At 47.4% G+C, this 26,086-nt stretch overlaps 1 protein-coding gene across 4 annotated transcripts in view; it reads left to right on the top strand.

The window, feature by feature from the left end:
* The window catches only part of Myo1b (myosin IB), a 146,084-nt gene that overhangs the window by 44,873 nt on the left and 75,125 nt on the right, over positions 1–26,086 (top strand). For all 4 annotated transcript variants that reach the window (XM_050159364.1, XM_050159366.1, XM_050159365.1 and 1 more), the window contains exon 4: positions 25,035–25,129. In XM_050159364.1, the coding sequence (XP_050015321.1) occupies positions 25,035–25,129 (95 nt within the window). The remainder of the gene's footprint in view (positions 1–25,034; positions 25,130–26,086) is intronic.

The raw sequence follows: 26,086 nt of genomic DNA, 5'->3' as shown, positions 1-26,086 counted from the left end.
CCTCCAGCTCCCTTGCAATGAAATATCGTATTTGATGCCTAGGTTAAGTCTTAGATCTTGAAGTCGTGCTCAGTGTATGGTGTTTGGAGTCAACGCCAGAGTCTCCCATGGACTTACTCAGAAAACATCCTGGGAAAAGCCCGACTTCAGGAGCCCGGCTTCCCTTGGGCCTCTGGGCTGTGCTCACACCCACGGAAGTTTAGCTCACGCTGCAATAAACTTGTGCTTGCAAATGGTTTTCATTCCTGCTTGAACTTCGTGCCGCGGGCCGCACGCGGACCGTAGCCCTTGGCTTTACTTGTTAACCATGCTGAGTGTGCCAGCCTGTGCGCCTTGAGAGTGACCGTTGCTGGCACGACCCTAAAGAGGGACTGTGGCTGCCACTAGCAATGACAGAGTAATAAGATGGGAGGCATTTTGCCAACCACGTCTCTTGCTCGTTTCTACATACTGTCTCCTCGTCCTCCATGCTGGGACATTTTCCACTCTCTTGAGTGTGCGTATCTTCTTGCGTTATTCCCTGACAATGGCAGTTTTTGACAGTGTCTTCAAACAGGCTTCGTCCTACAACCCAGGCCAGCATGCTCAGATCGCAGCGTTGTGACATGGGATGATGATATGACTTTGGATTCGGATGCACCTTAGCTATAATTCTTTCAAGAATTTGGTTTGGGCCAGCCGGATGGCTTAGCTGCATCCTAGGACCCGCAGTCCACATAAGGTAGAAGGGAAACCTGACTCCTTTGACCTCCACACACGTGCTCCGGCATGCATGCCCCTCCCCCCCCATCATAAACACATATATCACCATAATAAAGTTAAAAGAGAAATGGAAATCACATTTAGAATCGGAGCTCACTGATCGTCTACTAAAAGTCTTTTCTTACAATTCTTGTCTTTGAAAGTCTCTCAGATTTATCTTTTCTTTAAATTTCAGTCAGAATATTTACATCCACGTAAGTGTATGAGGTACAGGTAATGGAAATACATACGTAGATAAAATAGGATGGTTTTCTACCTAAAGTCTCTCTGAAAAGAGTGTCTGCTGTGCTGAGGGCGTGTTTGGCGCCTTCAACGTTCACCTCCCTGGCAGGGAAGAACCGTCATCCCCTTATGTTAAAGCCACACCTTTGAGCCTGGGGTCCTCGGGTGGCATCTTCAGGGAGGCGCGGTTCCTTTCTGATGTGATCTTAAAATTCTTTGATAATAAAGAGTTTTTCAAAGGTATCCCAAGGAGGACTTCATTTCAGACAGCTCAGGAGCTGGATTCCCCAAAGAACCACATCAGGTCTCGAACTTCAAACATGGGAAAGAGCGAGGAGAATGGGAAGAGGGGAAAGGGTTGGACTTCTCGGCTCCTCCCAGCGCCCACAGGGATTTAGTTGCCAGACCCAACTGGACTTTTGTCCGTAGCTGTTTGGTCTCCCTCCTGTTGGTAACTGTTTATCAGCCACCGTCAGGAGCTCTGTTGTAATCAGGCTGTGTTGTCTTCTCTTGGGCAGCCTGCAGGAGCTCCTGCACGTCCTTTGACTAGAGAGATTCTTTGGCCTGGTCTTCAAGGTTGTCTGTTGTCTGTCTCCTCTAACCTCCAATCCTGCTTGTCCTCCTGGAACAGACCACTGAAGGCTGTTCCTACCTCCTCTCCATGTCTCTTACCTGTGCGCTCTGGAGATGGTTAAACTCTGCTTTATGGGCAGATCCTGAGGGAGCCCATATTTCTTCCTTCCTCTCTGGTTAATTGTGGCTAGTCTCATCTTTTTTTTTTTTTTTTCTTTTAGATTTGTTTATTTTCCTTTACACGTTCATGTCTCATCTACATGTATGTGTGTGTATCATATGCATACCTGGTACCTTTAGAGTTCAGAGGAGTGGGCTGGGTCTCCCAGTACTGGATTTAGAGGTGGTTGTGAGCCGCCATGTGGCTGCTGGGATTTGAACCCAGGTCCTCTGAAGAGAAGTCAGTGCTCTTCACTGCCGAGCCATCTCTCCTGCGCCCGGCGCCATCCTTTTAAATTAGAAACTTCTGTAAATTAGGACATTGATCCTGCTCTGTAGCTCACACTGCCCGTTCATTAAGCGCTGAATAACTAGGAAGCAAAAGCAATGTTAAATAATTTTTCCATTTCGCTGGATCTCACAATGGAGCCATCATCGAAAACAAGTTCTTCATAACATTATCGAGGGATTTATTCATATGCCATGTGCTGTGATGGGGATTTTTCATTTTCGTTACAATATAAGAGTATATATTTTATAGTGCCCTCTGACCCTAAGTTTCTTTAGCTGGTTCTCTTTGTTCTTGCTGTCCATGGAGGGACCCCACCGCTAAAAGCCAGAGTGGCTCATGCTTCTGCCAGAAACTCTCTGATGGGCACAGCCCAGGATAGAGCAGAAACGTCCTGTAGGGCACTTTTCTTTCCCGCCCTCCAGGTCCCAGCCCTCCAGGTCCCAGATAACCTTCACGGAGAGTTAATATTCATTATAAATGCTCAGCCAGTAGCTCAGGCTTCTTACTAGCTAACTCTTTAAAACCCATGCTTCTTATCTACCCTCTGCCATGCAGTGGTACCTTCTTTCAGCAAGGCGTGTTTACATCCTGTCTCCTTGTTTCTCCCAGGACTTTCGTGACTCCGCCCTTCTCCCTCCCAGCATTCTTAGTTTGGTTCTCCTGTCTAACCTTATCCTGTCCAGTTATTGGTCGGTCCGCTTCTTTACTAAACCAATCAGACACATCTTCACAGTGTACAAAGGGATAATTTCCACAATGATGGCCTTCTTGGCTTGGGATAAAGCATGTTGCTGAAATTACAGTAAGATTTGCCAGCACTATTTGAAGTCAGCCGGCTTTCCGTTTTTTGTAATGGAAGCTTTGAAAATTTAGAAAGATGAGTTAAGACTTTGAAGGCGTTCTTACAACTCTCATCTGAAAATGCGGAAGTTGGGGGAGTTTGCATGGGGCTGATGTCAGCCTTACAGATACGTGTCCGGAACCTTTGACCCCCCACGTTTGCACCAAGCTGAGTTTTTAAGGACTGCATGCCTATCCAGTGACGTAGATGCCTGTGGGTCCGAGCCCTCGGTTGGCCTGGTTTCCATTGCACTCCAGGTGAGCCAGGTGAATGTTATCTAGAACATTCTGATCCTATCTCAGACTGTGGAAATGACGAAGTTGGACACTCAGAGCTTAGGTTAGGGGTTCTCTGCAGGAGACCAGTAGACCCGGTGGTGTCTCTTTATAGTGAGAACTTGTGATGGTTGGATCAGGGGTGTGGTGACAGCTTTTCCTGAGGAGTGCTTGTGTGTGTGTGTGTGTGTGTGTGTGTGTGTGTGTGTGTGTGTGTGTTGGGGAGGGGGCCTTGCTGAAGTCACTGTATTGCTCCTCTCCTATTTACTTTAGAGCCATGGAACCTTTGGCTGTGCTGGTGCCTTCTAATAAACTGTATGCGGGGAGACGTTTGTCCTTTCCCGTCTCTCACACGGCCTACTTACCACTTTAGAAATGTTCTTCATTCCCCGAGTCAATATTTAATGAGCACTTGCTGTGCTCCAGGCTCTCTTGTAGGTGTTGGGAGGCAGCTGCCGGCAAAACAAAACTCTGGTTGTCATTGGGGAGATAGCATTTTTGACCGAATGTACTCAGAGGCTGAGATCTTGCACAGCAGCCTTTAGGAGGAGGGAAAGAGGAAGAAATAAGACCTTAGGGAAGGGAGAACGTGGTGGTTTTCAGTGGCAGCCTCACCACGGAACCGTGTAAAGCCAGAGATGGCCGGTTCTGGACGGAGGTGCTGTTTCCGTGGCCCACGTGCACAGGCGCATAACTTGTGCGAGAAGGAATCGTAGCGTTCCATTTCAGACCCTTCAGATCAGTGTCTCCCCATCACAGCCCCATCTTAAGATGGCGAAAACCCTCCTTTTACATTTACACGGGACTGCTCTGGCAGTCAGCGGAAGGCAGATGCCACGCTTGCCGCCCATCTTTGAAGACACTTGTGTGGTTTTGAAAAACCAAAGATTAGGAAAGTTTGCCTCGGAGGGATCTGTGCCCCCCCCCCTTTCCCGCGGTGCAGTGGCCTTGGGTCAAAAGTCAGCTGCTACCAGAGCTGTGACCACGGGTCTGTAATGAGGCGTGTCTCCTGGCCTGAGGCATTCTCTGCCTCAGAAAGCACTCCACACGTCGGAACTCTTTTTTTGGGATCTCAAACCTTTCCCAGTGTCTGTGTCTTTCGAAGGCTACTTAGGTTTTAAATTTACAATTATTTATTTTATTTTGGCGTGTGCATGGTAACCAGAGAACACCTTGCAGGCAGGCAGATCTCTCCTTCTACCATGTGGGTCCCAGGGGTTGAATTCAGGTCCTCAGGGTTGCTAAGCCGTCCTGCTGTCCTGCCTGCCTGGAGCTACTTTCAAAGCGGTCCCTCTCGGAGCCTGTTCTGTGGGTAGAGGGAGACCCCAGCTAACTGCTACTCTTTCAGAAGCTTCTTAAACAGAAATGGGAAAGTGAGCAGGATGCCAGCCAAATACGTTGGCATAAAAGTTGTAGTGATGTCAGAATCTGTTTGGCAGTAGAAACTGTTTCTAATACATCCAGGAAGTCTCAGACTCCTGATCCTAATTGTAGTTGTCTGTTAAAACGTTTTATTGTTTCTTGTCAATGCTCATCTGGGATTTGGAAGACTTTATCTCAAGAAGGATGTTTGTAAAGCTGAGCGTATATTCCGATGTTCACATCAGCCTAGAGGGCTCACAGCGATCCAATCTGTCTCAACGGAAAAGCTTAGTTCTCAGCCAAGCCTACCATTTCCTGCTGGTTTCTGATGGGCTCTGTGAAGTCCTTCAGTGGTCTGAGAAAAAGCCTTTTTGTTACCTGAGTGGCCCAGGCCTCTGCCCTTGTCACCCAGGCCTTGCCTTAAGGGTGTGTGTTTAGTGAGGAGGGGGGGGACCACACCTGTGTCTTATGTTGTTTGAGAAGAATCCTTGCTGGGGTCTGTGGCTGCGACTTAGTTGGAATTTGCCAAGATGGGGGCTGGCCAACACCGGTCCTGATCCATTTGGGGGAAGTGAGCCAAGGGTCTTTGGGGTCTGCACTTGGGAGACCAAAGAGTTGAGACTGCCTGGGCCTAAGAGTTGAGCAGCTCACAGGGCCTGAAACCTATGTGAAAGGAAGTGGGGAGCGGGCTCCCGTATGCTAGCCCAGGAAGGGGGCTTGTTCCTGCCCCGGGGTTCAAGGTATGCCTTCCTGTCAGTTGTAGCCTTTGAGGAATCCAAAGTCATCCAGTAGAAGGACTCGAATATTCTCCCAATAAACACGATTCGGCATCCCTAGTTTGTGCAAGCTTCTGTGGACGTGAAGAAGAGTGTGTCTGGAAGGCTGCCCGGTTGGTGTAGGAGACACTATACGTCAGTAATAACCAGAGAAGGCAATGGAAGGCCACAGAAAGCAGGGTGCCTGCACCCTGGTTCTTCTGGTTTCGTTAGTGTCATTACAGAGGGCTCAAATATTTGAGTATAGCAGTAATGTCACACCTGTTGGGATTTTGGAAGACAGGCCAATGGGCTCTTGAAGAATGAGCTTGTTCTATGCGCATAGAATAGAGTTCCGGGTCAGAGAGGCATTCTCCAGTCAGAGGGAGCAGCGTGTGGATGCTATCATTCAGTGTGTTATTTGAATGCCTGCTAGGTATCAAGTACCACGTGCGGCTGGAACCTTCTGTGTTTACAGCGGTGCAGATCTACTTGCCAATGGTGTTTAGTTGACAGGAGTTGGAACCGGTCAGCCCTTGAGGTATTTACTGTTGAGGGAGCAGGAGGTGGTTGTGCGCCGCCCGACTTTCATTTAAGACTGTTGGTTGAGAAAGGACGGAGTCTGTTGTCTTGTTCTGCTATTCCGCTTATAGTACAGTGTTCAGATGGTTACTGTGTCCTTGGTCCCCATGGGATTCTCATATCTAACACGGATGTGGAGTCAGTACCATTTCTAACAGCAGATCGTGTGATTTCCAACGCTCTTAGGGTCTCTAACACTGTGTGCCTGATGGTCCAGTCCGTTCATGCACCCAACTCCTCAGAAATAGCATAGACCTTATAGGTCAGAGTATCCAGCAAAGCCCCGCGTCAGGTGCCCTCTGTAAATGGGACATCTGCTGGGCCACACTTCTTTTCCAGTAGCCACACATTTAGGGATTCCCATGGTTACCTTGCCCCTGTCTCTTTTGAGAACTTTATAGAGCTTCTCATGAGCTCAGAGAAACCCATAACATTTACTGATTTATTCAAAAGGATGCGTATAAGAACACCAGCTGGAAGACCCCGTGGGGTGTAGTGGTCCAGGCCAGAGCCTGTGCCCTCCCTCCTGGCACTCTGTTGTCACCGTTCCTCCATGTCTTGCCGCTAGAGCCCCGTCTATGCCCCTGGCCATCTCATTGTTCAGGTTTTTTTTGACCTGAGTTCTAGAATCCCCCGCCTTCCTTTGAGATGGTGAGATGGACCTAGGTTTTCCCTGTTAGCTGCAGGCTGAGTCTTCCTGCTGGACATTCCGGCTTGTAATTACCAGAAGACCCACGGCGAGTCATGCAAAACCCCAGGTAAGAGGCCCTTGTGTGAATAAGAAACTCATCACTCAGGAGGTTGCAAAGGTTTTAGGAATGCTGGGGACCCGAGGCAAGGACCGCGTGGCGTTGCATGTGTCTGTCACAAGAAGCCTGAGAAAGCTGGCCTCAAGTATTTGACGGCTGGATTCCTGAAGTTGGGACAGTTTCTGGAGGGCCTAAGAGTGTTCTAGAAACCGGAACAAGCCGGCTTCCACTTGAAAGGTGTTCAACAGTTCTGTCCTCGGAAGCCTTGGGTCTCTCAGCGCCCTCCTTAGGTGACACCTCACGTGTTCCCACAGTCAGGTCCCGAGGGGTTTCTCTCTCCATCACCCCGCTCTCAGCTGCACGCCCCCCCCACTTCCCTCCACTGTCAGCGTGTCAGAGGGCTTTTCTTCACCACGCCTCCCAGTTAGCCACCGTTTCTTTGCTTTCTTTTACTACAAGACTGAGAAGATTGACCCCGGGTTTCTCTCTTTTAAAAAGTGAATTCACTCTGAATTTTTTTGTTTGTCTGAAATAGTTTTTTTTAATTTAGGAAAATTATTACATGCATTTGTTTGTGTACACACACACACACACACACCACACCACACCACACCACACACCACACATGTTGATGTCAGAGGATGGCTTGGGGGCAGTCCCTCTGCTACCCAGGCAGGTTCCGAGGTTTGAACTTGGGTCCTCGGACTTGGCCGCACACTCTTCCACCCGCTCAGCCGTCTTGCGGCCACTGAACGATTTCGTTGAAGATCGGCGGCCTCCTCCATGCTGTCAGATGCAGTCTTGTCCTGTCCCTGACAGCGTGATCAACTCCTTCCTGCAGACCTTAGTAGTTAGATTCCTGGCGTGAACATTGCTGTTTTCCCAACTTCTAGCTGCCACCTCCAAGACTCCTCGGGATGTGGTCTTCTTTTCGGTTCTGCCTTAGCATGCTCGGCTGTGGGACTTCTGGCAGGCGGCAGCTTAGTTAAGCCGCGGCTCCGAATGCCTGTGGCGTGCCCTGTATCTCTCCAGCTGGACCCTCACACACTTTGGTGTCTCCCGAGGTCTCACAGGCACTGCACACGTCAGCATGTTTTAGCCCAGACTTGGGGATGGCCCCGCTCCCTTCCCTCTTCCTGGCTGTGGGTGGTGCCAGCCCCACCCTTCCATTTCTCACAGCCCAAACCTTTCTTGCCCGTTTTCTGTCCTTATGCCCAGTTTATCACCGGGTCTCCCCGATCCATCTCTGGTCCTCTCCCTGATCCTGCTCTGGTGTCCCCCTAACATGCCTTCACATGTTAGGGCGAAGAGCTAACTGCTCCTCAGGCGTTTCTGTTTGCCGCTCAGCCCTCTGCATGTCTTCCCAGGTGCTGGCCTGCTGCCTGGCTGCCTTTCCTATTTCTCAGCTCCTTCCTCCAGTGCACTGGCCTCCGTGCTTGTCACATTGCCCTTCCCCACCTCAGTGACTGGTTTGCTCTCGCTTTGGCCAGGGCACGTTTCCGTCGTCGGGGTAGCCTATGCATGTAGGGCCTACGATCGCAGTCCCCGACCCCCATTCTCGTTGTCCGGTCACCCTCCTTTCCTTCGGTTTGTTATCCCCTGTCAGGTCACTGTGTGTTCATTTGCTTATTTCTTTACCGCTGGTCTTCTGTGCTGGAGTGCCATTTCCACAGGAGCTAGGGAAATTGGTTCCGCATATCCGTGTGTCCATAGCAACTACCACAATGCCTGACACGGTGCAACCGCCCCCTAAAACTTACAGAGGAATGAGTGCATTTGGGCATTTATTATTAGATAGGCGGTTGTGTAGAAGACGTGTATTTGGCTTCAAGGATCTTCCTGACAAACCGAGGTGAGATGCGGCTGTTGGCTTCTGTAACGTAGCAACAGCGTACAGTGGTTCCTTGGTATATCTATGGGATCGTGGCTCCAGAACTCTGAAGATAATTCAAATCTTCCAAGGCTCACACTACCTGTCCTTCTTAAACAGACCTGAGCCTTGATTATTTATAAAACTTAGTATAGCGTGCATGTGATACAAGCCATTGTTACTTTGTAAGACTTGGAGGATACAGGCAAGAAAGTGTGTTCCTCCTCAGTGATTTTTCTTCCAAATCCTTCCTGTTTGTGATTGGTTGAATTCATATATGGGGAAATTTGTGGCTGCAGACAGCCAATCGCAAGTGTTTAGAGAAAAGGATGCGTTGGGAGACCCCCCCCCCCAAAGTAGTGTGTCCGGAGACTCGGGAAATGCTACCTGCATTGGGTCTTAAGGAATTTTCTAAAGAGGCGGCAGCCATAGCTTAGCAATTAGGTGTATAGAATGTAAATGGAGAACACCACTTTGGGCTAGGGTACAATTAGACAGGGTGTTAGGAAAAGCTATTTGGGTTGACTTGATGGCTCTATGCAGAACTAGTTTTAAATTCTATTAAAACGTTCAAAATATCAATCTGCTCGAGTCATCGGGAGGAAAGAAGGATGGCGAAGGCTACCCAAAAGCAATAGGAGTAGGTTTTGGATACACAGTTATAAGCTTTGGTGTCTGGAAAGAATCGCCGCCTTTCAACTCCATCACTAACTGGAAAAAGTTTTCAGACTTGTCGAATGTGCTCAAATGTGTATGCATGTTTGTAATATTTTAATGAATGAGTGTTGAGTGACTTACCGTGGAAATAACTTAAGTGTAAGCAGATGTTAGTTTGTTTATGTTTTATGACAAAACCTGTAGTTGCCATTGGTGATGGATCAGGATATCATTCAGGAGGGGTTGCATTTGGTGCAAAATACACTGACTTCTACAGAGGTTATATCTGATTTGCATATGAAGCCCCTCTCTTTGGATATCAGTGCCCAGCATCTAGGTGCACGGGGTGGGAGGTGAGCTTTAAGACTACAAGGAACATCCAAAGCCTTAGGAATGGCTCAGGCTGGCTTTACATAATGTAGCACTGGGGGACTAAGGTAGAAAATGCGTCTTTTCTCCTGAGCATTTCCCCTCCTCTGCCCACCTTAACAGTGTGGAGTTAGGAAGTCTCTGGAGCCAGAGGATCCTGCTGCCTTCGAGGGTGGACATCAGTGTGGGAACTGTAGGCATCAGCAGCTGCTTTGGTTTCACAAGAGGCTCTCACGTCCCATGTGTCCTTGCTCAGTGTTATCCAGGTAGCATTGCTGCTGCCTCAGTGTGTGCTCTGGCTTTGGCCAGCAAGGGCTTTGCTTACAGGGGCTAAAAACAGGCATTTCAGTTTGAATGGTCTCACCCAAGGCCTTACAAATACCTTAAAAATATTACTTAAGTATAGGGTTGATAAAGAAACAATTTGTAAGCTGAGCACATGTTGCTGGGATGATGTGACATGAGTCACTCATTGCTGTCTGGTTACTCATTACCTGGGACCTTGAGCAGAAGGAAGAAGGAAGTGTGGAAATGTGTGTGTGTACTTTCTGGGCATTGTTCCCTGAAACCCATAGAAAACGATATCTACCGCTTTGAACATTGCTTCCTTTTCCCAGCGTAGCTTTCATCTAAATAGCCTTGTATCTAAGGTGGGGAATGACAGGCTTTGTCCCTCAGGCGTAATTGTACCATAATCTTTACAACTCGAAAAATAGTTATTATTCTCTGTACTTGGGGACCTTTTTCTTTGATGATTACACAGAGATAACATTGATAACGAGTATCTCCACGAGAATTAAAATATGCCCTCAGTAAAGATTCTGGCTCTGGAAATGGTGGTTTGATAAATGTATGATCTGTTTCAGCATTCCGCCCGCCTCTTCTTGCCTATAGTTCCTCTCACAGTAGCCCTGGGCACCATCTGAATGAACTTCCTCCACTCTTCTTGGCCCAAGCCCTGCTGGCCTTCAGGGTCCATCTGGGGCAGCACCTGCCTCAGAGGCCTCTTTGCAGGAGTGTGACGCCATTGTCCTTACCACGCAGTATCATGGTCTTACAGTTTGGTATTGTGAACTGTCTGATACGGCTTAGAATTTCCTGTTACGCACTGGCCTTTTTCAAGAGGAGACCGCTCCACGCGAGGATCGAACGCTACCTTCATTTATTGCTTCAAGATCGGTGGTCTTAGCATCTGCCCAGGATGTTGGTTGGCTCTGTGGTCTAGTACTGGTTTCCTCACTCTGTACGCTATGAGATGCACATGGAAATAGAAATTCCAACTTTTAAGTCACTGTGGTGGTTTGAAAGAAGATGGCCCTAAAGGGAGTGTCACTGATGAGAGGGGTGGCCTTGTTAGGAGGACGTGTGTCACTGTGGAGGTGGGCTTTGAGGTCTCACATACACTCAAGCCACACCAGTGGACAGTTCATGTCCTGCTGCCTGCAAAATACAGAACTCTCAGCTCCCTCTGTAGCGCCATGTTTGCCTGCATGCCACCGTGCCCCACCGTGACAGCAATGGAATGACCCTCTCAACTGTAAGCCTCCTCAGTTAGATGTTTACCCTTCTAAGAGCTGCTGTGGTCATGGTGTCTCTTCACAGCAATAGAAACCCTAACTAAGACAGTCATGAATATTAGAAAAGCCTAATCTTTTGTATCCATGCTCCTGTGACTCCAAGTATCCTGTGGGGTACGTGTGCCTTACTTTTTAGGCCTACTTATAGGTGTGTGGTGCTATACTCAGGAGGTACCTGTATTTAATGTCCCGCTAGTGTGTTCTGACTGCTGATAGATTTCTCTGGTGGAGTCAGAACTCAAGGTTATAATGAACTTGATCTAGTGATGGGTTTTAAGGAAGGTAAAGGGTTAGGACAGAGCAGTGTGGGGCTTGGTGAGTAAGACAATGCTGTGACACAAGTGTGTGTTCAGATGCCGACCTAGTCTGATGCGTCTCACATAGCTTTTCTTGGGCTTTCTTCCACATGTCAACCCAGGTATCCAACTTGCTTCAATATAGCTAGCTAACTAGATGATAGGTAGGTAGGTAGGTAAGTAGGTAGGTAGGTAGGTAGGTAGGTAGATAGATAGATGATAGGTAGATAGATGATTGATAGGTGAATGATAGATGGATGATAGATGATGGATAGATAGTTGGGTGATAGATATGGATTGATAGTTGGATGATTTATAGGTAGATGATAGATAATAAATAGATGATTGATAGATGATAGATAGTTGGATGATATGTGGATATAGTTGGATGATAGATAGATGATAGGTAGATAGATAGATGATTGATGGATAGATAGATGATAGATAGTTGGATGATACATATATGGATAGATAGCTGAATGATAGATTGATGATAGATGATAGATACGTAGATTGATGATAGATAGATAGATATATAGATTGATGATAGATAGATGATAGATAGATAGGCAGACAGATTGATAGATGATAGATACATAGATAGATGAGAAATACATAGATGTATGTGGGAACATCTGGAGTGAGTACCTGGCTTAGGAGGAGAAGAGCAGAGCTTGTTTGGCCCTTCCTCTTTGGCCTCTCATAGTCATGCGGGCTCGCAGCCACAGAGGAAGCTGAGAATTAATCTTCCCTATTGCCAGGAAGGGGAACTGGGCAAGATGACATGTAGTGAGCACATCCTCCCGTCTCCTGTCTCCTGCATCACCTCAGTACGGTTGGCCATGTTTGTCAATTTAGCTCATAGAAGCCACAGAAAAGCTTTTGCCTGCATTTAAGGCATGCGTGGGATGGTGTATTTTAGTAAGACCGTGCTCTTAAAACATTTCAGGTCTTTTTTTTTTCCTCTTATAACCGTAATCATAGTGTATTTTCACATTTTCCACTTTTAATCTTATTTGAATACATTCTTGCAAAAATAAAACCATTGGCTCGTGTTCCACGTTTCTGCTGCTGTTCTGTCTCGCACGACTCTTCGGCACGGGTGACTCTGGTTTATTATGAAGAGGCTGTAAGCAATGTCACAGTTACTGTTTGCAGAATGAGTCAGTGTTGTGTGATTATTTGAAGACGTGGTTAAGTGCTTGATGCTTTACTGCAGTAGCTCTGTTTTGGGCATAGTTTCTGTATTGATTTTATTGGGATCTTTAGGCTATGAGTTGCTGATTTCTTCTGTATTTCCAACATACTTACCTGTTGGGATTTTGGCACAGTGGCTCTAACCTGCTTGGAGAGTGAAGCCAGTACACCGTGAATGTTTTTGGGTCCCACTCTTCCCAGGTGGGAGGCGAAAAAAATGAAAGTCAATTTCCTCCACACTCGGGAGTCTAAAGATCTGTGTAGGGACAATGTAAATTAAATATTCTTTTCCAAATATGACTGTAGTCAAAGGCAGATGATGGAGAGGACCACAGAAGAATTTTGCTTGTTTGTTTTCCTGGTCAAGAAAGAGGGAAAAGAATGCTCACCATGCAGAACCAATCTTGTGATCCTGAAAGGGGCTTTCCCAGGGTGAGGCTTGTCTCTCTCACTCCAGATATGTTCCCCCTGCAGTTCCCTGAATGTGGGACTGGAAACAAAGAACAGCAAACACAGTAAAGAGAACAGCACCCCAGATTGTAGGAGAGGTGGGTGGTTAACATGGGTGGGTGATGGATGGAGTTAAGACCAGACAGGCATCTTGAGAAGACAAGAGAATCCATCTCAGTAGACCTGCCTGTTTTCAGGTTTCCAGACACTAGTCAGAACAGTAGGTTCTGGAAGTTCTCTGCCTAGAGATGTGCTAAACCCTGAGTTGTAGTCTCTATTTGGTAAACCTGTGTGTGTACATGCGTGTGTGCGTGCGTGTGTATGTGCGTGTGTGTATCCATTTGTCCGTCCTCTACCATCTCCCCTAACCCCCAAAGGAGAATCTCTGCGTGGAGATATGTGGTCCCCTTCGTTTTTACTAACTTTCCTACCCTCTCTTATTCCGAGTTGACTGAAGACGGCTCACTGTTTTACAGTCGGTATAATAAGTTAACTAGCCTTTACAAGCGAGAGCAATGGGGATGTAAAAAGTAGCTGAGAGAAAGCTGGTGCCATGATGTCTCCTGCGGCATTGAACCCTCCTTTTCATTTCCTGGTAGTGGAGGCAGAAGGGGAAATGCGGTTATTGTAAAGTCAGTTTTGCATAGGGGAGCAAAGTGTCTTGTTTGCTCGAGGGAATAAAAGTTTTCCTTGTGGGCTAGAACAAGCTCTCTCTTCGGGGATTATGGGGCACGCAGGACATCGTCATGAATATCTCCCTTAACTTCCTTGTGAACATAGTATAGGAACCTAACACCCATGTTTCTCCCCACAGGTAGAAAAAGTGAGTCTGTAAGAAGTTTAACCCAGCTTCTTGTTTTCCGCTTTCCCTTACATCGTCCTTATAAGGGACCATGTGTGCCTAAAGATGCTCTAGAGAGTTTGGACATGGAGGGACGGAAGTGCTCCAGCTGTGGCCTCCCCTCACACAGCACCGTGGGGTGGTGAAGCATCTGAGAGGCTCATTCAGAGAAACCTGAACTGCTCAGTTGAGCCACTGCCAAGTCCTCTGAATCCGTAGGGCCTAGGAGAGGGGGAACAAAGCCCAGGGCTCCAGGGGTTGCTGATGTGTGTAGGGATGAGCCCCTTTAATCCCAGCACTTGGGAGGCAGAGGCAGGAGGATCTCTGTGAGTTTGAGGCCAGCCTGGTCTTCAAGAGCTAGTTCCAGGACAGTCTCCAAAGCTACAGAGAAACCCTGTCTCGAAAAACCTTGTGTGTGTGTGTGTGTGTGTGTGTGTGTGTGTGTGTGTTTGTATGTATGTATTAGCAGTATTGTGTTTTGTTATACTGTGATCCAGTACTTTCTATATTGGGATGGCAGTGTTAGCTTTCTCTGAGCTTTAATGTCAAAAGTGTTCTTACACTTACAGAAACAAACCAGAGTTTAAGCATACTCCATGTCGGCAGTGTGTCTTTTTATTTATTTATTTATTTATTTAAGATTTCTGTCTCTTACCCACCGCCGCCTCCCCTTTCCCTCCCTCTCCCCCAATCAAGTCTCCGGCAGTATATCTTGACACACGCTTCTGTATCCATTCTCATAGGCCATGTGACTGGCTTAGTTTTACCTTCTAAAACTTGGTTTGTTTGAGATAGGGTCTCTTGTTGCTGCAGGCACTCCTTGATTGCTCCAGGTACTGGAGGATGACCTTGGACTGCTCTGTTGCCTTGATTACAAGCAGGATTGGTGCCAGGATTAGGTGCCCCAGTGGCATACAGGTGATGTCAGTTGATGAATGCAAGGAGCCCGCAGGTCATGGTGTCTCCTCCAGGTGCCTCCGTGACTGGTTTCTGTTTCTGTTTGCCTTCTTCCTGGGGTTAGGGAATCAGAAGCTCACTGGAGGTGGTCCGCTATGGTCAGGACCTAGAGTACATGTAGTCTGTGGTCAGTAAAAGAGCCGTTGTTTATTTCCATTCATTTAGTGATGAGGTCTCGGTGTTGGTCAAGACAGGCCCCCTGTCCAGTCTTCTGAGTAGCTGGGACTGCAGGTCTACCGTACCTTGGCCAGCTCAAATCTAAGCCACACTTGAGTAATGGTTGATGGGAAATATGTCAGCCAATGAACTTTAAGAGGTGGGGCCAAGTTAGGGGCATGACCTTCTGGGTACCTGGAGAACAACGCTGGGTGGCCCAGGGTTCGCTCTCTCTGTGTGGCTCCCACACTACACAGCTGAGCTTGGTCTTCTCGTTCCTGTTTCATGAAGACTTATCTGAGATTGATGCTCCTATTTTCCGTGGGGAATCGGGTCCTAAGGTACTCTACAGTTAGTTCTCTCTAGACCCGCTGATAATCAACACTTCTGCAGCCACGGGCCTCCTCATTCATATACAGTGGACTTTTTGATATGCAGACATCTTAGCACTTCAGGGGAATAAAATCATCAAGCATAGCAATCAGATAGCAGCAGAAGAGGCCTGGAACCGTGATCTTGCCTCAGTTTGTAATGGAAGCCCTACTCGCTCTGGAGTAAGGGAAGCTGTAGGTCCAGAAGGCAGGGAGGGCCACAGGGGAAGCCACTTGAGTCTGGAACCTCATCATTTGGTGACAGGCTCTCTTTTCTCCAAGTCCGAATTGCAGTCCCCTGACCCCACCTCTCACGCCCGTTATGTATGGTCTTTTTAAAATGAAGACATGAATTTGGTCGTGTCATAGGGAACTTACTTCCTATGTAGATGTCCGAGTGATCTGTCCCAGATCTGCATTCTCATTCAAATGGATGAATATAAAACCTTGTGCGTGAGAGGGAGGGCCCCTTGGGCTGTCCACTTTCTCTTCTGCCCAGTGTGGGCCGCCTGGAAAATCTTCAGAAGTGCTCCTGAGGATGCTACCTTTGGTGACTGAGCAAAAAGCGTATGTTTTGGTAGAAATCCTTTGAACCATGATTTGGGGGATGGGGCTAAAACGAGCCTTGTGAAATGGCTACTGACCTGTTCTTTCAAATGACCCAAACCCAGACAGTAGCTCCAGTTAGCCTGCCAGTCCTTCACTGAGCCTTCTGCTACGTTCCCGACGCCATCCAGGATGCGCTGTGAACACAGCTCCCTGAGGTTTAAGGGTTGCAGCAAGTCTGGGTGCTAATGTGCTTCCCAAACTGCAGTTCTTCTCTGCTGAGCACTTCTTAAAACCCGAAGATGGCACGTCTTGGGCTTCTAGTTCCGACGCCATCTATCTCCACGAAGTGCCTCTGTGACAACCACGGTCGGGTCTCGCTGTATCTGTTCCTGTGTGTGCCTCTCCCCGCTCGGTGCTGTCTGCCCCAATGACCCTCCTACGAATGACCCTCTTATGGCCCGCCTGGCTGGTGTGAAACTGTGTGCTGAGGCTTTGGGCCCGCTGTGCACAGCAGCAGCAGAACAAGGCCCTCAGAGCCCTGCAGAGCAGCTCACATCTGAATGTGGAATCACCAAGGGTCTCTTTCCTGAGCAACCTAGACATCTGGGGGGTGGGGCCTGCCATTCCTAATGTGTGCTCTACTTAACAAAGTGATTTTGTTTAGGGAGGGTCTTCCATGGGAGGCTTTTGGGTGAGTGTCCCAGACTCAGGTGCCCATGATAGTCACAGAAGCTGGCTGTGAGTGAGCCGTCTTGCAGGGAGCACTGGATAAGTAATACACTTCAAGTTCTGGGACTTTTGCCCCAGAAATTCATGGCAGCCGTGTTTACCTTGAGTTGGAAAGGCTAGTCCTGTGGGTAAAATTATTTTAATGAGTACTGGGAAGCAAAAGCTGTCTGTTAGAATTTTCTTGTTGAAAGAGGTACTAAAAATACCCGTGGGCTATTAATTGCGTGGCCGAGTATTTGTTCTTTCCTCCGAGTCGTGTGTTTTGCTCATCTTTGGAGAGAGGAAATAGCTTCATTTCCTCCTCTAGCCTGCTGCTTCCTCCTGGCCCCTGGCCTCGCTTTCGGCTTGGGTTCAGATCCCGCTGCTTGCCACGCCTTGGAGGCCAAAACCACGCTTTCTCTCTCTTCATTTTCTGGGTGTCTTTGGAGGTGCATTGCCGCGTTCTTACCATTCCCTACCCCTTTTGTGGGACTTTGAGGGTCTTTTCTGTTTTTTTTTAGATCCCCCGGAAGGCAGAGCCTGGTGACCCTCTTCCTCAGAGTCGCGGGGACCCTGCCCTTGGGAATGACCTTGTCTGCCTGTGCTGACCTGTTAGTGACTAAGGGATGAGCCACGCCTTAGCAGCCACCCAAGCTTAGTGAGAGAATACCCTCTCTACACTAGCAAAGACTGGTGAAGAAACAGGACTGGAATTGGTCTCCTTTTACCTCTTACCAAGCCAGGGTGGGTGCTAACAGTGAAGGGGATGAGGGATTCTTGCCCTGTGGTTGCTGCTTAGTGCCCAGACATTTCTGGGTACTATTTTCTTTCACATGAGTCCAGTTTTCTGAAGGAAGCCCTAAGCAACATCAGCTTTACCTTTAGATCCTGAGGAGCCTTCCAGGCACAAAGGCGGCTGTTTCCTGGACTGGACGTGGCTTTGAGAGCTGGATCCAATCCTTTTCCTTCCCTGTGGCTCAGCAAGCCTCTTACCTACTTCCCAGTGCCTGTCTCCAGGCCCTGCAGTCCTATGGAAAGAGCCACCCACGAGGGTCCAACCCTTCTTTGTGTCTGTAAGGACAGTGTCCTCTCTGTTCGGTGAGTCCCAGGTCAGGCTGTCGCTCCGCAGAAAACTGGAGGCTCTCCATTATGGTTTTGATAATGAGTTCCAAAGAATTTGGCCATGACCCTAAGCATTTTTTTTTCCATTAAGAGCATTGTAAGAAGAATTCCTAAAATCTCAGAAGACCGCCTTTATTTATTTGTTTGTTTGTTTATTTATTTATCTATCTTAGTGCCCACAGCTGAACCCAGGGCCTCTCATACGCTAGGCAAGCTCTCTATTACTGAGTCAATACCCTCAGTTCAGGCTAGATTGTTTTCTGTAACCTGCATGTGAACTTTTAATTAAATTCAATGCTGCATTTAGAAGAGAGTCTTGTCAAGTCGTTCGGATAATTTTTTTTTAATCATTCCTTGAACTATGACACACGTGAACCATCGTGACTTTTGCCCTCCAGTGGTCGCGTGTGACCGCAGAGATTAACCTTTATTTTTGAGTTGACATGATATCAAGAACCTGGTGGCCACTGAGGTTGGCAAGCTGGCCCGTGGTGATGGGGAGGGTGTTTCTGCAAACCAGCCCGGTTCTGAAGGAAGAACCTAGAGCCGCTTGCCATGTCCTGCTCTAAAGCTTGATGCCTGAGCTTTTATTTTAGTCCATGCTCAACTCAGTATAGGTGTCTTCTTAAAAATGCTATTTTGCATATGTGGTGGCCAGTGGGGACATGTCTTTTCCAGTTAATGCAGCCCAATGAATAACGGCCACGTCTGTTTCTACTATGAGCGTATATGAACTCAGAAATTAAAAGTGTTAAATATTTGTACGAAATTATAGATCATATCTTAGCTGGGCAGTGGTGGTGCACACCTTTAATCCCAGCCCTTGGGAGGCAGAGGCAGGTGGATCTCTGTGAGTTTGAGGCCAGCCTGGTCTACAGAGCTAGTTCCAGGACAGGCTCCAAAGCTACAGAGAAACCCTGTCTCAAAAAACCATTGTGTGTGTGTGTGTGTGTGTGTGTGTGTGTGTGTGTGTGTGTGTGTATGTATATGTATATGTATTAGCAGTACTGTGTTTTGTTATACTGTGATCCAGTACTTTCTATATTGGGATGGCAGTGTTAACTTTTCTTTGAGCTTTAATGTAGAAAGTGTGGCTCTTTACAGAAACAAACCAGAGTTTAAGCATACTCCGAGTTGGCAGTATATCTTGACACATGCTTCTGTATCCATTCTCATAGGCCACGTGACTGGCTTAGTTTACCTTCTAAAACTTGGTTTGTTTGAGATAGGGTCTCGTGTTGCTGCTGGCACTTCTTGATTGCCTGGGTACTGGAGGATGACCTTGGACTGCTCTGCAGCCTTGATTATGGCAGGATTGGGTTACAGGCAGGATCGGTGCCAGGATTAGGTGCCGCTATACCTGGTTTATTCTGTGCTGCATTCTTATTTGACAGGCTCTCCCCGCTGAGCCACACCCTCCATCTCTCATTTATTGATTTTGTTTGGTCTGGGTATTATTATTATTATTAATTATTCTTCTTCTTCTGTTTCACACAGTTTTTTAAAAAGTAATTTTTAAAAATTCTGGTTGTGATACTGTATGTTTTTAGTGGTTCCGGGATTTGTGATACACACCCTTAAACTCAGAATCCCGTAGACTCGGTGTTGGAATGCACACCCTGCGCCAGGTCAGAGTGCCTCTGTGGCGCGGCCCGGACCCTCCCCACCGGCCCCAGGCCTCCCGTTTCCATCCTTCCATTCCCTTTCACTTCACATCTTGCTCCTCTCATCTCTCCTGAGAAAGGCTCAATTTTGTTCGCTATCTTGCTCTGAAGCGTAGGTCGTCGGGGTTCTAGCCAGTGTAGCTATGAGGAGATAACCGCATTGTGTCAATAGTTTAATCCCGAATGCTTGTGCTGGCATTGGCCAGAGTGCACTAAAACTGTCCAAGACAAAAAAGTACCAATGGCTCAAAGGATGAAGTCATCCTTCACGATGTGATAAAGTGATTATCACACGTAGAAGGTAGAAGGTCACAAGTAACACTGACTTGTAGCAAGGTGACGGTTTCCAAGACGGCAAACATTCTGAATTATCAGTCCAAGGCAGTTAGGTATATAAGGCCTTTACAAAGTTTTACAAGGAAGGCAGCTTAGGGACTCCTTTCTCCCTTTCCTTCTACTTTTTTTTTTTTTTTTTTTTTTTCGAGACAGGGTTTCACTGTAGCTTTTGGAGCCTGTCCTGGAACTAGCGCTTGTAGACCAGGCTGGCCTCGAACTCACAGAGATCCGCCTGTGTCTCTGCCTCCCGAGTGCTAGGGATTAAAGGCGTGCGCCACCACCGCGACATCCTTTGTGTCTTCTTGTGGGCTGTCTTGTCCCTTGATCAGACTCAAAATGAAGTTAGATTTGGCAGATGGAACTTGGACATTTCGATGCACATTTTTTGGGGGGGGGGGAGGGTAACTTACTTTAGAACCACTTAGATGTCAGGGCTGGGCTAGGGTTGGAAAGGTTGGAAAAGAGACAGTTGGCGTTTTTAGCTCTAGAAGAGAGTGCTGACACAGAGAGCTATTTGCAGGAGGCTGAATTGAGAAGGGATTCCCCAGCATGGTTGAGCATCTTTGGGGTTCAGGATCACATGGGAGGGAATTCCGTGCTGAGAGCCCCTGAAGGAAATCGCTGGAGACAGGGGGGCAGACTCGGTTATCTGAGTTTAGCAGAGTTTTCTGATACAGGTTGTATTCTGACAGACACTGGTTAATAGAGAGGTCCTGCTGAGAGAGCGCTCAGAACTAACTGGGCTCATTTCCAAGGGTGCTTTCCAATGGGCACCCCGCTTAGGTGGTGAGGGTAGTTCATGCATCTTAGCCGTTTTGCAGTTGAGGTGAAACCAACTTAGGGAGGAAATGGTAGGGTGGAGGGCAGGGCGTATGGAGAAGGAGGCCCTGCCTGTGGAGAGGGAAGCCTCCCCTTTCCCCCTGTCGACTGCGCAGGCAGAGCCACTGTGATGAACACTCGGGGTAGAAATAGGTAGAGGAGGAACATAAAACACCAGTCGGGCTCTTCTGGACATGCAACCCACCCTCCTCCCTCACAGAAAATAACAGATGAGCCCCAAACCAAACTTTTGAAACCGAAAACATGGTACTAGACGGAGCTGTTTGGAAACGCGCAGTGTCTTGGTGCTTGCTGGGAAAGTCCGGTGTGCTCCGTGGGCAGCTGTGTGACTAATCTGAAAGTCTTGGGAACACCGGGTCACCCTCATTCTTTGGGCTCCACTTGGAGATAGAAGAGGTTCAGAATCTCTGCTATTCACAGGGTGGGGCGGAATCGTCCTTTAACAATCCTAACAGTTCCTCCCAGCGTGTGTGGTAAATAATGCTGACATGTCCCAGAATAATGAGGTGCATGTGGACCATGACTGCTTTTAGCTAAACCTTCTCTGGAGATTTATTTAGGCTCCTTAATGATAGAGGAGAGGCTCGGAGGCCTGGCATATGGCTTCAGTTTACAGTTACAAACGGTGGCCTCGGGGGTGTGTGCAGAGTTGCCACGGAGGAAGAAGAGCGCGTCCAGTAAAGGGGTTGTGTTCTTTGTGGCGTTCCTTTTGTCGTTAGAAGAAAAAGAAGTCTCGCGCTCTGTGTCTGTGAGAGTTAGGCAAGAGAGCATGATTCTGACTCCAGGTGGGCGTGTCGCAGACTAAACCAGCTTTCTTCATGCTTGAGTATTTTGGTAAAGTTTCATGTTGCTTTTCACAGGCTTAAAAAGAAATTTTCCCTTTCATTTTTTCTTTTTATTTATTTTGTTATTATTATTATTATTATTAAGTTAAAATTACACTACCCGTCAGATGAATCAGGCCCTTATGCAGTTAGGTATGGTTGGTTTTCGGTATCCGTGGATTCGAGCATCCTTGGATCGAAAATGCCAGGAAAACACGTCACATTTGCACTGAACATGTGCAGACTTTTCCTTTCGCCGTTAGCCCACACCCGATATAGACCGCAGCTATCGGTGACGCTGGCTTCGCAGGAAGCATGGCAGTCACCTAGAGATGGTTTAAACTGTTCTGGGAGATGTGCAGGGGCCATTTGCAAATGCAGCATCGTTTTGTAGAAGGAAGGGGCCTGAGCATCTGGGTGGTCAGGGAGAGAGAGTCAGGGAGGGGAATGACAGGAGGTGCTGGAGGAGAAAAGTCTTCATAGATAGCGAGGGATAATTTTATTTCTGTGTGGGCAGATAGAAAATAGTAAGTGTTTGGCTTAGGTGTTCTGCCCTGCAGTAAATCCCAGCAGGGTTATTTCATGTCTCTTCCCCAGCCTTTATGTAGGTGCATCTATGGGCCAAATCGGTCCATTCAGGTTTGAAGTCATTTTCCAGTATTTGCAGATCGAATAGTAATAGAGAAATAAAGCTAAATCCCGTCCTGGAACCACCGCCAGAGGCCTGTCAGTATTCGGCCATCAGTGAAGAGCTGAGTCAATGTGTGTGGCTGGAAAAAACGTCATTTGTAGTCACTGTGGTGTGCTCTGCTGGCGTGCTTGCCAGGGATGATAATGAACGTGGCATCCCTGAACTGGTGTCTGGGAGCTGGAGGTATAGGAGGGGAGGAGGGTGATAGAAACTCTGAGCAATGCTTGCTTTTCCTCCATGAAGGTCACAGAGAGAATGATTTTCCAGATATTTATTGTTCTGTAGGGAGCTCGCTCGCTCACTCCAGGACTGACATTCCCTTGTTTGGAGAAAATGCATGCGTGAATTCTTTCATCCATTGCTTGTGTTAGTTACCTTTTGGATTCAAAGGTGTGTGCGTGACATGGCTAGAAAACCTCAACATGCAGGAGCTTAAATTGTGGGAGGAGGTAACAACTTGTGTGTGTAGCCAGCTATGGCACAGAAAGCTGTTCTGTCATTTATCCGGGGTCCGCTTCTGTGAAGACTTTAATATATATACTTTAATCCTCGAAACTAAAATAATTGGCCACATGGTCCATTTTGTACACGAACATTTTGGCCACTGCAAGTGACCGTTGGAGGTCTTGAAGATGGTGGCCCAGGAATCACTTCTTTGCGGAAGGAGGCCGCTTGTTGGTTTCCAGCTGCCTAGCTATTTTAGACCCAAAATAACCACACAGAAACTGTATTAATTAAATCACTGCTTGGCCCATTAACTCTAGCTTCTTATTGGCTAACTCTTATATTAATTTAACCCATTTCTATTAATCTGTGCATCACCACATGGCTGCGGCTTACAGGGTATAAAGTTCCAGCGTCTGTCTCTGGTGGCTCCATGGCTTCTTTCTGACTCCGCCCTTCTTCCTCCCAGCATTCAGCCTAGCTTTCCCTGCCTACCTAATTTCTGCCTTACTATAGGTCCAAAGCAGCTTCTTTATTTCTTAGTGGTAACCACAGCACGCAGAGGGGGCTCCCACATCACTTCTAGCATTTGCTCTGCTTCTCTAGTCCTTGTCGCTCCTTTCTCTGGTGCAGTGGTGAAGGGGACTCTTACTGACTTCTGCCCGAGGAGGCAGATGCTGGAGAAAGAAGGTTGAGGCCACCGAACTGCAGTAGACCAAGAACAAGGCTTAGATTATGCAGAGACAGTCAGATGTGCCTTGATGGGCGGGGGGGGGGGGGGGGGGGATCTGCTGTCCCCTCTGACATCTGCAGGCACCATCAAGCATGCGTGTGCTGTATATACATGCAAGGAAAACACCCATTACATGTAAAATAAGCCTGAGTCCCCCGGTGTAGCTCTGTGCAGCCGTGACTCCTGTGCTGGCGCCTTCAGAATACGCCTTTCCGCCCTGCCTCTCTTTACTTTTGCTCATGCATTTCTTCAACAGTGTGCTTCGTGTGCTCCCTCTGTGTCCTTACGACCACAGATACGGAGATGCCAGGGTTACAAAGTGACCGCACTGGGTCTCTAAAGCTCCCCTGCCACCCTACTTTGCCTGCCGCCTCCAGCTGGCTTCCCCCATGCTGTCTTGTCAAACTGTGCCCCAGCCGAACGCAGAGACGCTGTCATTTTACTGTGTAAAGGTACGCCCTTGCTTGAGCTAGTCTTACGAGGTTTAAAATGAGTAAACATAACAGATTGTGGAAAATTCTAGTAAGTGGAACTGCTCATAGCTAGCTCCCAGGGTTGACCTTTCCACTCCCATCTATAGTCCTATATAGTATGACCACTAGCGTATCTTTTTTTTTTTTTTTTATTAATTTGCACCCTGGGTAGACCCCTTTCAGGTCCCTTTCCTTATGCCTTCCCACAGCGTGGAACTGCTCATAACCCTGGTGTCTCTGGCCTTTGCTTATACCCGGAAGCTCTTTGCCTTGCAAATTCATTCTTTGGAACTAACTTTTCCACCCTTGGCGTTTCTCCACCTCCAATGCCTTCCCTCTTGGGGTTCCTGTCTAGCTCTGCTCTGCCAGCTTTCTCCATTATCACTAGGCTTGAGCTATTCCTGTTTGCCTCTTCTCTACTTTCAAATGAGAGCCTCGCGGAAGAGGCTGAGGATTATTTTGTGTCCCCGGTGTGTTCTTGACACACACTGAACTTCCAGTAAATGGCTGGTTAACAAATGAAAGGTAGGAAGTTGGTAAAAATATATATATATATGTATCGTATTACCCAGAATTTTTTCATTATTTTTCAATGACTAAAAAAGGGGGATATTTACCTTATTAGTACAATTCGAGAAGGGACAGACCAACAGGTGGGTTAGCCCGGGAAGTTCTGTCTGTGGTCGTAAGGTAGGATGAGAAGCTAAGCACCTGACAGAGGATGAGAGCCACAGCGAACTCCATGGTACCCAGTGGTACCCAATGCAAGATGCTGCATTGTGAAGGTCACTGCTCTGTATTTAGCTTCATAGTAGTGACAGCTATGTGATGTTTGAGTCTTTGTCTAATCTTTGGAAAAAGTTTTCTTTTGTTTATTATATTGAGGCTTCTATAAGTTGATAATGGCTTCCTCTTTATATTGGAAATGCTTGAGTAATTTGCTTGAGCCTTGAACAATATGATCTCAATATTCTCCAGTTATGGACATGCAATGTAGCATTTTCTCCTTACTTCTCTGAATAACCTGGATTTCAATAGAAATACACACACACACACACACACACACACACACACACGGGTTAAATAAAACAATTTCAAACTACAATAAATCAGTGTCATTTTCCTAGTCAAGAATGCATGGGGAAAGGTAAATGAGTTAGAAAGGATGGATATATTGATTTATACATTTTAAAAATCGGGAAGAAATAAAAAAATGTGACGGTTTACCGATCTTTGAAGCCAATCACAGAGGCCCCTTAAAGGACGCAGAGTTACCTGCTGGTCACTCACTGACTACCTGAATGCTAAGGCTCTTTCCCCACATTTTTTCCTTGCAGCTTTGCTCTGTCAGATGAAGCGTACAGATCCCTCCGTGACCAAGATAAGGACCAATGCATACTCATTACGGGAGAAAGCGGAGCAGGAAAAACAGGTGAGGCCACCCCCAGACCGACCTTTCCCATGGCGGCTGAATGACAGCAATAAAGAAGGCTGGTGGCCCGCAGGAGCCAGGTGGCCGTAGCTGCTGTGCATGGGTTTGATGCCCACAGTTGGTGTTCTGTGGATAACACACATCTCTCACAGGAGGGGACAAGGCACCATCGGGTACCAACCAGTATATCCCAGCACTGGATTCTAGTTTTCATTAGTGCCATCTTTGGCCCCAATCATGGGCTTTATCTCTCCTTGACTGCGTGGCCTTAGGAGTTGACCCTTCCCAATTGAGATGCCAATTTACTTTGGTTTATTGCCCCTACAGCCATTAAAAAGCAAGGGAATGTACCAGCAATGCTTGGTTTCTCTCCAGAGTCTCATGGTGCCTAAAGATTTGAGATCATGTGGACGATGTCCCATATCTGTAGGGACAGGCCCTACAGATTCTTTCTTGTGCTTACGGCACGGATACCTGGTCCTGAAATAGGAGATGGATTCTCTCTGGTTGCTTTGATGAAACAGAAGGGCAAAAAGGGGGTATTTTCACGCTTCTTTGTAAAATGCTTAGAGACGAGAATCTCATAACTGGCTGTTCCTTTGAGTGTGCAGAAGTGTGGTTTCAAGTGTTTCCATCTTGCTTGGCATTTAATGGTCGGATTGAACACTTTTTGGATCCTCCTTGATCAAGAAAAGAAAGTCAAAAAGAAAAAAAAAAAGAAAAAAAGAAAAGAAACTCTACCACAGTGGTACAGTCGCCTCACTGAGACCATTTGAGCCAAGCCTTGAAAATGTCACCCAGCTTCGAAAGAACCTTTCCCTCTGGACGGACCCCCTCGTACCCTTTCCCACAGGCCCTGTCATGAACGGCGGATGTGAGGTGCCCAGCCTTTTCCCTTGAGTCCTGAAGATACAGTGCACAAACTCTTTGAGGACTGTGGGTGCTGAATGGGCAGAA

Source organism: Alexandromys fortis, unplaced genomic scaffold (assembly GCF_014885135.2).
Source record: "Alexandromys fortis isolate MF-2015 unplaced genomic scaffold, M_Fortis_MF-2015_v1.1 scaffold_65, whole genome shotgun sequence".
Taxonomy (NCBI): Eukaryota; Metazoa; Chordata; class Mammalia; order Rodentia; family Cricetidae; genus Alexandromys; species Alexandromys fortis.
The sequence above is the reverse complement of the archived record's forward strand: the minus strand, read 5'-3'. Positions and strand labels throughout refer to the sequence as shown.